Below are 13,041 nucleotides of genomic sequence, written 5' to 3'. Positions count from 1 at the left end.
AAACACTAAAACAAAACACCTTTTCAGAAACATGTTACCCTGAAGGGCATGCTAAAAAAAAACCTACTTTCCCCACAATGCACCGCGGATTGTAAACAGGAAATGTACATTTCGCCGGTTGGTACGGTTTTGGTATTGCTGCAGTAAATCGCTCAGAAACGAGTGGATTACCATTACCTTTATATTTACCTGTATTTAGTGCTAGTCGTAAAATATGCAACAAGAGAGACAAGACATTAGCTTAGGTATGCAATATGACGTGCAACCTTAAATAGATACGGTGTGTTGTGGCGGTGTGATTCATTTTACCGTTACTTCAAGTCAACTGGCCAATTTTAAAATGCTAAACTTCGCAACTATGAAGAAAAAAACAACCATATGAAAGCATGAAACAGCACTATTTGTAGCCATATTAACTTATTATCGTCGTATGTTGTGTCCTTGTGAACGCTCGCCGTTGTAGCAGAGTGGTTACCAATGGAGACGGGAGACGCCTAATCAGATTTAGCTAGCGTTAGCTAGCTACTCTCACTTAAGGTTACCAGCCAGGACTCAACATGGTGAGTCAACGTGGAGCCACTGTCCATATTTCAGTGACTTTTCAGAGTTAGAAAGACTTGAAAATCCTAAACGCAACTTTTCGATTGACTTGTGTGTATACAGTTGATTTGCTCTTTGTTTTTGATGCAGGAGTTGCGCCAGGTTAATCCATTTAATCTGTAAAATAATTCACCATATTTCCTTGCAATTTACAGGCTACAAAGCCGAAGGGTAAACCATCCAAAAGTAAGTCCCTCCAGTTTAACTTGAATGCTGTACATCAAAGATTTACTTACTGCATTATTTTATATCTGCACGAATTAACTTAAAATCAAGTCAACGTTTTTTACATCGCCAAAACTCACACCATTGTCTCAGAGGGCATTTCAATCTGAATATGACACCCTCTGGCCATAGACCCTTAGTTTATCTGGAGGATCACCCTACCAGGATGCAGAAACAATATAGCAATGTTACATGTACAGAGCACACAGAAGTAGCAAAGAAGCAGAAGTATTTAAATTTACAACCAAGAATGTAATAGCAATACCAAAAAGTACTAATACAGAATAAAAGGAAAATTCTTCAGTAGCATAACTACATAAAGAACAAGGCAACTTAAAGAGTAACAGAGTTTTGGTTTTCCCAAGGTCCTTTTGGAGATGACAGTGTTCTTGACAGCTTATTTGATGATAAAAGTAAGTGAGCACAGTTCTGCAGTTTTAAACCAAACAGTATAATCATTATCATAATGGTGTTATCATTGTAAAAGTTTCATGTGTTTTCAAACTTTTCTCTTAACAGAACATTCAGCAAGGGGGAGAGCATCTCGTGGTGGACCCTTGAATCGGTAAGTTGGAGTTAGAGTCAGTAATATTACACCGATTATAAATTATAACTCTTCCTCTTTATATGTTACATTTATTTTTCTTTCCCAGCTCCTTTGCCACTGATAACATCTTCAGCATGCTAGCAGAGGAAGTAAAGAAGGATGGTGGTGACTCTGAGGTACTGTATGTAGACAGAGATGTGAGAAGGGACACATAAAAACATGTATACATTCAGAGCCCCTTTTATTTAAGCATATTATATTGCCCCTTTGCTCTTTCATTTTTGTCCAAGGACTCGGATGTCTCAGCAGCAGATCCCAATGACATACTGAAGAACATGAAGGTAGGTCATTATAAACAAGGCAGAGACACAGTTCACTTTTGTTCTTTGTTTGTGCATGGTCACAGGTTCACCTGCTTTCCTGTTGTTTTTCTGTCTGTCCTCATACAGGACATGGATGATATGGATGCTGACCTTTTTGCATCAAAGAAAAAGCCCAGTTCAGCTCCTGCACAAACAAAACCCTTTGGTAATGAAGGGCCGAAGAAAGGCTCTACTGTATTAGAAAACAATGGAAAACCAGAGGGAGCAGGTAATTCAGAGCAGAGTGTTCTTGCATAAATTATTCTCTCATTATTAGCTTCACATTATTACGAGCTTTGAAGTTAACATTAATAGCAGCAATCAGACAGAGCTGTGTCTCCCTCGCTTCACTCAGATGAACCCAGCACAGGAGGGAGGAAGCCAAACTCTGCACCCTCTATGTCTACAGCACGTATCTACAAGAAGTTCACCTTCTCTGGTGAGTGAGCCCCTGTCTCCCATCCCATCTCTGAGACCGAGCTTTATATAGCTCAACAGCAGAGCAAAAGTGCTGTTTAGTGATAGCTTTTGCTTTGTTTTTCTCAATTTGCTGCATTAATTCAGACTCTGGTGATGATGAAGGTCTTGGTCAGACAACATACATGAAAGGTACAATGTATGTGTTTGATCTTTTACTTGTAGTTGAGTATTATCAGTGAGTAGTGTCAGTGGGTGTCTGTGAGTTTGAACAGGAGAGCACCAAAAAAGAAATATCCATACAGCGTATGACCATACACCATTAACTGACTTATTCACTTGAGTTGAGGTTTTTAAGGTATGTCTGTAACCTTTTAATCTAATCCAATGCAACAGCCCTTGTTGAACTCACTGCCTTTTCTTAAAAGATGTCTCTAACATTATCATCTAATTTCCTTTGCAGATCTAGATGACCCCCTGGATGACCTACTTGGTGATTTACTTCCAGATGAAACCAAGCCTGAATCTAAAACTAGCGTGCACCAAACCAAACCTGAACAAGCTGTACAGTCTCCTTCAGCATCTCCAGTCTTAAAGAGCAAAACATGTGAGCCCGACAATTTCCAAAATTCTTTACTTCTCATTTTTCCATGTAATCATCAAACACTGAATATGTGTGTGCTTATTCTTTGTTCATCAGATAAAGCAGCAAAGACACCGGCTGATCTCACATTTGATGATGGTAAGGATGACCTGATGGATGCACTCGGATTTGACAGTGATAAAAACAACCCCAAGAAAAAAGAATCTCCGCTTTGGTCCAACAAGGAAAGGTAACAGCTGTTTTCACTTTTATTGTCTCACTCTTTTTGTTGTCCTTATTTATAGTGCTTAAATAATAAATAATTACTGCCTTAGTGCATTGGTGTGTGGCCAGAGACAAACTTTGCTCAGAACCTGATCTTGTTCTTTGTCATATGATTTGCTTCTTACAAAACATCATCTTTGCTTTGCCCTCACAATTCTTTTTTTTTTTTTTCAAAGTTGGCCAAGTGTCCCTGAATTGTTTTGTATCATAACATGACACACAGCACATACAGACATATAGCATGTGCCATTCCCCGTTTTCTCTGTGTGGTAATCTCAGGGGTGAGACCCCTCAGAGAGCTCGTACTAGACTGGACGAGATTCTGGAGAGTTTGACTTCACCTCGTCTTCTGGAGCGACCAGCCACAGGTGAGAGGAAGGACCAGCCTCTGCCTCAAGAGAAGCACAGCAGGAGAAGAACACCAGTTTGAAAGGTAATGGAGCTCCATGAGATGTGAGCTAGTACTGTTTTAAAATAACGAAATAATGAAAGCTTGTTTTGTCCACATTTACCAGAACCACTTTTAGAAGATGATCTCACATTTGGGTCCTATCAGCCCACTTTGGGATCCACACCTGAAGGGCGCCACTCCCGCAGACAGTCTGTCAGGTGTGTGTTTAGTCCAGTCTTAGTGTTTTACTTAAGATTTTTTTGACTTTTTTGCCATGGTGAACTGCGCAAAATAGGTACATGATATGATTTTTTTCTATTGTCAGATTTTCCACAGAGGATGTCAGTGCCTCTACCCCGGAAAAGAAACCAAAGCCGACCACCCCCATCTCCACTCGACACCGCAACTCAGCCGACTGGTTAGGCCTCAAGACAAATGACGATAATGTATTTTTAGAGGACGAGACCAAAGAGACCAAGATTTCACTAGAGTCTCCAAAAGCTCTCTCCTCTCCCTTATTGGAGAGAAAGCCCTCCCTGACTGGTAGTCATGCCACATCTGCTGCAAAAGCAACAGCAGAGACCCCAGCCCCAGTTGTCAATATCGCCAAACAAACCAAGGCAGAGGTTTCCACAATCCAGAAGAAAGAAGAAGAAGAAGAGGAGGAGGAGGAGGAGGAGGAGGATGACTGGTTAGCAGGAGCACTGAGCAGGAAGAAGGCTCAATCAGCTTCGAACTCAGAGGCAAAAAAGTCCAAGCAGGAAGATTCTTTTGGTCTGGGAGAAGAAGTGCATCTGGAGTCGTTTGTTAGGTACTGTGGAAGCCACACAACACAATACAGTGACAGAAGAAATTTGTTTCTTAATACTGATTGATGATTACTTGCTTTTGTTTTCAGTAAACAAACAACTTCACAGGCTACCAGGGGCAGAGAGGGCACTCTTACATCTGTCAAAGCATCTAGGTAATATGTTTGTTGTATAAATCCAGTAAAGCCATGAAAGTGACTATTTTGCTTTTTTTTTTTTATTCCACTTTTTTTTGTTTCAGTAATACTTTTCTTGGACAGCCCAGCCCCGCTGCTCACTCCACCCCTGTCAGAGAGGAGAGGACCGAGCAAGGTATTCACAATTCACCCAAATAACTTTTAACTTTTCAGTTACATTTTATTATAAAATTATGAGATCAAATTGCAAAAAAACTTTTTTCTTTTTTTTAAGTCATGCCCCTCCCAGACAAGTCTGCACACATACAGCAGGAGCCCTTCCTCATTTTGACCCAGTTCATCATTCTCAAAAAAAAGATATCATCCAGCATGTTGTGCACTTGCAAGACCCATATCTAATACCTACCTCGTATCATGCCATGCTTATCATCTTAGCAAATCATGAACTCATACTCTTCTAAATCATGTACTCCTCTTCTCATACAGATACCATTCCCACTTACCCCTCAACTCCACTACTATCTCCTTCTATATATACTGAGTGTACACCCACTGCCCAGCCTTGCCTGCCTTCCACCTTACCATCTTCCTCACTAACCGCTGAAGTAGACCTTGGACAAACTCTTAGTTTGTCTCATCCCTCAGATTACCCTTCCCAGCTCACTGGTCCCTTGCCAGTCTCTGCTCCTAACATTAGCCAGCCCCAACCTGAGCCTCAGCCCCAACCCCAACCCCAATCCAGTAAGGGATCCAGGGTGCTCAGAGGGCCCAATAAGCCTTCGGATGAAACCCTGCAACAGCTTCTATTGCCCAACCTTATGTCTACTACACTGCCTAGCACAATGGGGTGTAGGTAATCTTATGGAAATAAAGTAGTTTTTGATGAAGTAGCATGTTTCAGTATTGCTATAATAGCCAATTTGAGCACATCTGCATTATTTTTACTCATGTTTGTTTTCTCTCCAGCAGTTCCACAGCAAAGCAACATGCAAAACACATCAACTTCTGTCCAGCAACAGGTATTCACGCTTTTCTGTAATAAGGTTTTCATGATTTGGGACAACAAATAAGACCTTTTTTATTCCATCCATAACTTCTCAATAGGTGACATTTTCAGCAGACAGTCTGCAGCAGCTGCTACTACAGCAGCAGGTAAGAAACTACAAAACTACCTATGCACCTCTACTTACAGATTTATTCAAAATATGGCAACATGTTCATCACCTATTTGTACTTGATTTACTTATTCTCCTCTTAAGATGCAGTCTCAGATGCTGGGTCTAGGGGGTGTTGGGGAAGCAGCGGTCCTGCAGAGATTCAAAGATCAACCTGGGGATTATCAAGCGTTACAGGCTCGCATTGTCCAGCTGGAGGGACTGGTATGTGAATGCGAATGTGGTGATGACTGGACAAACATTGCTTATTTATTGCTACTATATGTGTCCATACTGCCCCAGCTTCACTTTTATGCACTTGCCCGGCATTAAACTTCAAACATATTTTACTGTCCAGGTGAAGACCCTGCAGCTGGAGCGAGACCAGAGCCAAATGTTGCTGGAGAGTGTCCAGCAGCGGCATAAACAGGATATGGAGCTCATGGAGAACACACACAAGTAATCTATTCCTAGACCCCACACACACACACACGCATGCAGATACAGTATATATGTAGTGCAAATGTGGCACATCTGTGTATGTGTTTAACATACATAATGCATAATTCCCTGCGCTTTGAGTGGCTTATGTCTGTGTGTATGCTTAATACACACTGTATGCATTCCTGTGGACATCCAGGACTCGTGTGAAGCTGCTTGAGGAATCAGCATCCCAGAGGGAGACACGAGCACGGCAGGAATATGAAGACCTAATGGAACGCCTGGCCACAGTAACACGATCTGCTGAGCAGGAACGCTCAGAGCTACAGGCTCAGTACCAGCGCAAACTGGCTCAGGCCCAGCAAGACAGAGACCGTGAGGTGGAGAGACTCAGAGACCTCCAGAGGTAAACCTGGGATGCGTTTTCTAATAGCAATAGCATTGGCAATAGGAGAACACCCTTTACTGTATTAACAGCACACTTGTTGACCAAGGTCACAATTATGGTAATCTACATCGAAAAAAAATAAAAACAAGATGAAACCAAAAATGGTACGTACAGGGGTCTGATTCAAGAGAACAGTTTACTTAATTGTCTGAAAAATCTTTGCGAAGCAATACCTAGAATTCCCTCAAATCGGAAACTTGTCAAAAGCTAATGTCAGAGGACCTGCTTTGGTTTTTACTCAACCAAAGTATCCAGATAGTTCAGTAAGCCCCAGAATGAGCATATCATATTTTATGACAAATGAAGGACCTTAATGACCTTACTATATATTGCATTTTTCTCCTATTTTGCCAACAAGGAAATCAATTTTAGAGATGAAGAAAGACCATGAGGACCAGGTCCACAGACTGAAGAGGTTAAAAGACGAGGAGATTGATGCAGTTACAAGTGCAACATCGCAAACCAGGTAAGTCATTATCAAAGGAAAATAACAGTCCCATTTACATTACTTATATTTAGCATGAATCTTGTGTTTTTATGTGAAATACTATACATTTTTTCAGCTGACCAGCCAATCTTTGTCAGGATTTCAGAGATCATACTAATACTTGTGATCCTGTCATCTTTGTCCAGGTCTCTTACAGTGGTGATTGAGCAGATGGAGCAGTTCTCCTCTCGGCTGGGAGAGCTTTCTTCTCGGGTGGAGAGCACACATGAACACACGGCCCATGGCCTGGAGCAGGGGGCACGGCACAGAGACGAGCAGCTTCGAAGTACTGCATACACGCTCACATGAGCACACACGCTCTACAAATGGGTCAAGATGTCTTCGGGCATGGTTGTATCAAATTTCAACTGGGTTAAGGTCATTCTCTAAATGTACTTTTCCAGTAATGCAGGACCGTCTGGCTCAGCAGCAGAAAGCCATGGTGGAGGAGAGAGCTTACCTCAAGGAAATCATTTCCAGGATGGACACTCAACTCAATGAGCAGCAAAGACAGCTTGAGAAGGTCAGGGAAAAGACAGACCTTAACTCTAGACTATTTACTCTGACATAGCAGTAAAGCACAAGTGCATACAGAGAAACACCTAAAACTAAAACTGATGCTTTTCCCCTTCGAAGACTGAAGTTGCCATTTTTTCTTTGTATACCTCAGGAGCGCTGGAAGATGACAGCAGAACAGGCCAAAGCAGAGTCTACACAAAGAGGCCTGGAAGACGAGCGCCGTTCCCTTAGCATGCAGATCAACATGGAGAGAGAGGAGCTGGAAAGAGCCAAGGTGCGGCTGACAAATATCCACAGCAGTGCAGATAGTAGATCAAGAGCTCTATCCTGATTCCATGCGTCACTGCCTTACCTCTCCTCCCTGTCTCTGCTCTCAGAGTGCACTGCTGGATGAGCAGAAGTCAGTGATGCAGCATTGTGCAGAGGAAAGGAGGAAGTTGGCAGCTGAGTGGACCCACTTCCACGCTCAGGAGAAGCAGAGGCATGAGAGAGCGGAACGAGAGGTCAGCAGTCTCTTGGAGAAGAGAGAGGGCTCCATCATCAGTCTGGCACAGGTGAGCTTCACTGTGGAGGAAAGAGAGGTGACTCATCTTTTACCTGCTGCTCTATTATTTTAAAAGGCTAATAATTCAAACATCATTACACAAGCAGAAATCTGGATAAAATGTATGTACTTGCTTATGATTCAGTGCAATCAATCAGTGTAACAGGATATACAGTATTTCTCAAGTAAATTTTGTTTAGCCCTTTTTGTAACACAGGACTCCAAAGTTAAAAAAAAAAAATCTGTTTCTGTTGTAGGAACAAGCTGACCTAAAGCTTCGAACTGGAGAGGTAAAACAGAAGGAGATTGCAGTTGCACAGGAGCGAGACGCTCTGGAGAAACTAAGAGAAGAACTAGACAGAGAGAAAGAAAGAATAAGCAGCACAGCCCTGAGACTGAAAACACGAGCCCAGGAGGTGGAGGCCTTCAGCAGGGTAAATTCACACCACACGGACATCTACAAGTAGTGGAGAAAACAATATCTAATATATGACTTTTGACAACTCTGTGTTCTTTCAGCTTGCTGCAGAGAAGTATGAGGAAGGAGAACGAACATCACAGGAGGCAAAACGCGTGGAGGCTGAGCACGAGGCAAGGCTCAGAAATATTCATATCCAAACAGAGCGGCTGAGACAGCAAGAACAACGAATCCTTCAGGTATGTGTCAGTTAATATGAACAGCATTGACTGTATACACCGTGTGGTAGTATCTGAGTGCTGTTTTTGTTACAGGAGCGAATGCAGTTAAGTCATCTGCAGACGGAGACAGAAAGGCTGAGGAAGGACCATCACATCACCTCTTTACCACAAATGATTCCATCCGTGTTACCAGGTGGCTTAACTCTGGTTTTTAATCATTCAACAGAAACTGGTGTCTCACAGCACTTTAGAGTTCAAACCATTTCATGCGGAGAATGTTACAAGCTTTTATCTTTTTCTTTTTTTTTTTTTGTAGATTCAGTTGCAGTGTTGCCGAACCCTGAACTGGCATCGACCTTAAACATTCCTCCTCCTACTTCATTTGCCAACACTCAGTCCATGGCACTTCAAGCCAGTCTGGCTCTGTGGAAGTACACTGCAGAAAAGGTAAACACTTAAATTACAGCTTTTTAACCGTGTTCCAAAAAAGGTAGTAATCATTTTGATTGCCGAGTAGATTTGCACTCAATATGGCAAAACATCAAAAAGCTGTTTTATAGAGATATACAGCTTAAACAAAGTTAGATACATTATACCCTGGATAGCCTGATACACCAGCTGTATGTCAGACACACGTAAGCTCAGGAGCATTTATCAAGAGCTGTTTGCAACAATCAGCTTGAGCTTATTTCAAAATATTTTTAATCTCTAATCAAATTAAGTCATCCTCCAGTGGTTTTAAACTTTGAGTCCTAAATGTTGCATTTAAAAAAAAAAAAAGATCATTACAACTAGAACATTGAGGAGATAATTAACTGCAAAAAAAAAGTGACATCAAATGAACAGATGTAGGTTGTTACTGCATAGGCTTTTATTGTAAATATTACATTAAAACAGGTTATAACTACAGTTAAGTGTTGTGGTTCACTCACAATTCGCTTTTCAACACACTTAAAGCTGCGACAGCATGTATCAGTAGATGCAATCTGAACATTTCAAATTTCTAACCAAGATAACTCAAGTCTTTCTGCCCACAGGACCATGAATACCTCCAAGAAGAGCAGATCTTTCTCGAAAATTTAAAGAAGAAATCCTACAGGTCATCTTTCAACACAGATTGACCAATGGTGCTGGGCACATTCAATAGGATACATGTTCCTCTTATTATGTTGAGTACTTGAATGTGCCATTAAGCTTGAATTTTATACATTTTAGTTTTATTAAACATTGTTCTGAATTTGCATACAAACAAATGTGCTGCATTTTATATTTTCATGTTGCATCAAGATTGGTTCAGTCCCAAGCTGGTGTTGTGTTTCTCCACCGGCTTTACCTGAAAGTTACAGAAAAACAAAATATTAAAATTTTGACACCATACATCATTCTCATCCTACATCTCCAATCAAGCCTCAGGTTACCATGACTCAACACTTGATTTCAGACAGGGATAACATGTATCATCACTGGCTTGATATTAATTAAGTGTCAATGTGCCACATTTACCTGGTTCATGTCATCTCAGGACCCATGTGACTCTTCATTGTCACGCTTTTCTGCTGTTACATCTGTATTGGGAAATTTTACATCTGGATCATTAATTGCTCAGGTCACAGACACAAAACCAAAAGCTTTAACAACATTTCTCAGAACAGCTCTTGCCATCGTCAGTTATCGCATCAGACGGCACTTCCTATGCAGCAGTTTTCATCACTGAATCAGTGGAAACTTGGATCATTAAAGTCAAAAGAAGTACAAACCTTCTCTCTGAGCCTCCTCTTCCTGCATATAGTCAATGCAGAGTGGGACATTAGGACCACAAACCTGCAAGAACACGTTTCATTAGTTGCAAGTCATCAGCAGCATGTAGCTTCACACATCAGTCTGCAGCAGGTCAGATACCATTGGTTTCCACACTTTTTTTTCAGACAGGGATAACAAACTCATCATATGCACTGCAGAGAGTTGGGAACATCACGCCACTCATGGTCAGCTTTACCTTTCATTACGATGAAATACGTCGTCCTTCACTGGAAGGGGACACGAGCTTCAATCCAGATCCGGCCAAGCTACCTGTAAAGTTAGCATATATGAATTCAGTCATTCATCAGATCTGTAAATCAGACATTTGAACATTAGCCTGTGAGCTAATAAGAGGCCACGTTGCTATCCATCACCCTTTATCATGCGATTCAAATTCAAAATTTAAAGTTGTAGTAATGTTACTCTACTTGCCAGTTAATTTATTTAATGTTTTCCTACTTTACTAAGTCGCCTAACACAGTAACTACTTTATAACCTCTGACAAACATGCTCTCCATGCACGTGTTCGCCCGGCTAGCTAACAGTTAGCCACCTAGCACAGTACATGTGAACCACCTAAAGACCTTTCACACTCTAAAGTCATCAAATCATCACCTGTTCATGGTGGATCAGCTGCAGTAGACTCCACACGGAGACGGGAATGTAACACATTATGTGAAAACTGCATGCTGGAGTTGAAAGTTTCTCTGCTGCCACGCGACCGTGCCAGAACTAGTAGAACCAAAGATCCTCCACTGTCTCTGGTTGAAGAAGACCGGCAATCTCGCGTGAAATCGTTTTTATGTATCGGAAACGTCACATACCACGTGATTCCTAAGTGGGTGCGGTAATTCCATAGTAGTTAAAAAGGTTTTCTGTCGATTCAGTTTGCATTTAAGAAAGCAAAGTGCAAAACCTCAAACTGTTCCGTGCATGAAGTATAATTCTTATACAGTTGTTCACGTTGTAATAATGAAAAATGCCAGTTTAGGCGGTATTGCCTAATTTCATTGTCCTACTTTTGCTTAGTGCAAATGTAATATTGGCATGTGTGAGCTCGTCCTTCATTAGCCGATGCTGCCTAAACGCTTTGCGTGTGTCCCATTGAATGAAGACGTGCAATTCAATTCAGCGCACCAAAGCGTCAGTTTGTTCCATTATCCAACTTGTACAATGAAAATTGATCGGGGCAGTCGACAACCGGAAACAGAGCCGAAGACAGCTCGTTTAAAAAAAGAAAAAGGTTTCGCTTTTTGATCCAACGTGCTGGCTGCAGCGGTCAATTTAAGCAGAGCTAAGCTAAATAAACAAACTGTCTAAAAATGAACAAAATACATAACTGTTATAGGTTTGTTCTGCTAGCCCCCGTGTGTGTGTGTCTGTGTGTGTGTGTCTGTGCGCGCGCGTGCATCACGCGTGTCACACACATGTAAAAGGACCAGGGTTCCTGGAGACCGGCGTGATGAAGAGCAGGCGATCCAAGTATTTTACCAGGGGTGTTTCACTGACGCCATCATGATTTTTCATTTAAATCTGAAATGGCGCCAACACTGCCCAATCAACGCATGAGGGCAGTGTATTTAAAAGTGAAGTTCTCCTTTGCTCGGTTTCTTCCCCTCCCCGTCCTGCTCAACCGGCTGTTACAGGTGTTTGTTTGTTCTCCGTCATGGATGTATTGTTTGAATGAATGTTTGAATGTGTTAATAATAGGCGTAGGTCCACGTTCCCCACATCGATGGTTCCACAGTTTACTTTTCTTATGCTTTTATTCATATGACTGGGCCGAGTCTGGAACTGCACCGGGAAGTGAAGGTTAAATAGCAGCTGTGCATGAAGTTCAAGATACTAATAAATAATCGCAACATTTATGAACATAGAGTTCATTCATTTGAAAGCAAATTTGACAAAACACTTAAATGTCACATGTCATTCCTGTGTCCAAGGACAGTTAAGCCTATATAATCTGTCCTAAAGCTAGAAATCAGAAACAATCATCAAATCTTCCAGAGCCAACACAAGGAGCTCTGACTTTGTTCTGTGTCAACAGTGTATACCATTAAAATATTGATTTAATGTCATAAGTGACAAATGAAAATGTGGAATGCATTTTTTAATTGAACGCTCCACATTAAGAGCTAATGAGTTCAAATGATGAACCAATATAGTAGAAAAATATACTCTGGATGACCTATAGACCTGCAAATGTCATATTCTAAAAATGCCAAAGGCTTGTTTTTATAAGGCAACTGAAGTTATAAAGCTGAAATGACTTTGAGCCACTGGGAGAAATGTGTTGGACAAGAAATTACACAAATGACTTCACAGCTTCAGTCCCCCATTCATTGTTTTGGAGCAAACTGGGATGACATTGCACATTTTAAGGTTCTCCATTTGGTTTCTAACTTTAGAGGATAATGCTGCAAGTTCACAAATATTCACCAATCTGTTCTGGGGCACAGGAATAAGAAATGTGAGTTCTCGAAAAGAGTTGGATTCTTTCCTTTTTATGCACAATCCATGAATATGTCTGGTGCAGAAAAATAACAGGCTAATATTATAAATATTATAAATATTAAAGTCATTATAGAAGCGCATTGGGGATCTTATTCAAATGATCATATAAACATAAAAATAAAAATGTAATTTTCTTTTT

General features: G+C 41.1%; 1 protein-coding gene, 1 long non-coding RNA gene and 2 other non-coding genes across 4 annotated transcripts; 1 reads left to right on the top strand and 3 right to left on the bottom strand.

Annotated features, from left to right (window-relative positions):
- The first annotated feature begins 112 nt into the window (after positions 1-112).
- fbf1 (Fas binding factor 1) lies at positions 113-9,841 on the top strand. Its single transcript, XM_087171416.1, is given in 31 exon segments — positions 113-560; positions 756-786; positions 1,191-1,238; positions 1,345-1,390; positions 1,479-1,548; positions 1,663-1,713; positions 1,822-1,963; positions 2,090-2,173; positions 2,615-2,758; positions 2,852-2,984; positions 3,299-3,420; positions 3,423-3,452; positions 3,535-3,628; positions 3,736-4,221; positions 4,309-4,374; positions 4,461-4,531; positions 5,323-5,375; positions 5,461-5,508; positions 5,616-5,735; positions 5,869-5,969; positions 6,151-6,357; positions 6,758-6,865; positions 7,033-7,172; positions 7,291-7,409; positions 7,557-7,679; positions 7,783-7,959; positions 8,207-8,383; positions 8,469-8,606; positions 8,682-8,781; positions 8,905-9,035; positions 9,626-9,841. Coding segments are annotated over 31 exon segments (3,447 nt in total). The 5' UTR covers positions 113-557; the 3' UTR covers positions 9,710-9,841.
- LOC111647530 (uncharacterized) lies at positions 9,438-11,169 on the bottom strand. The gene is made up of 5 exons (XR_002760050.2): positions 11,004-11,169; positions 10,585-10,658; positions 10,346-10,409; positions 10,092-10,153; positions 9,438-9,921 (listed from the first exon to the last, which is right to left on the bottom strand). It is a non-coding gene; the product is annotated as an uncharacterized LOC111647530 (long non-coding RNA).
- On the bottom strand, positions 9,991-10,060 carry LOC111647538 (small nucleolar RNA R38). Its single transcript, XR_002760051.1, has one exon. It is a non-coding gene; the product is annotated as a small nucleolar RNA R38 (small nucleolar RNA).
- On the bottom strand, positions 10,230-10,303 carry LOC111647539 (small nucleolar RNA SNORD49). The gene has a single exon (XR_002760052.1). It is a non-coding gene; the product is annotated as a small nucleolar RNA SNORD49 (small nucleolar RNA).
- Positions 11,170-13,041: the final 1,872 nt, after the last annotated feature.

Source organism: Seriola lalandi, unplaced genomic scaffold (genome assembly GCF_002814215.2).
Source record: "Seriola lalandi dorsalis isolate HSWRI2012SDOR001 ecotype SW California unplaced genomic scaffold, Sedor1 jcf7180002054997, whole genome shotgun sequence".
Lineage (NCBI taxonomy): Eukaryota > Metazoa > Chordata > Actinopteri > Carangiformes > Carangidae > Seriola > Seriola lalandi.
This window is presented reverse-complemented; position numbering and strand designations above follow the sequence as displayed.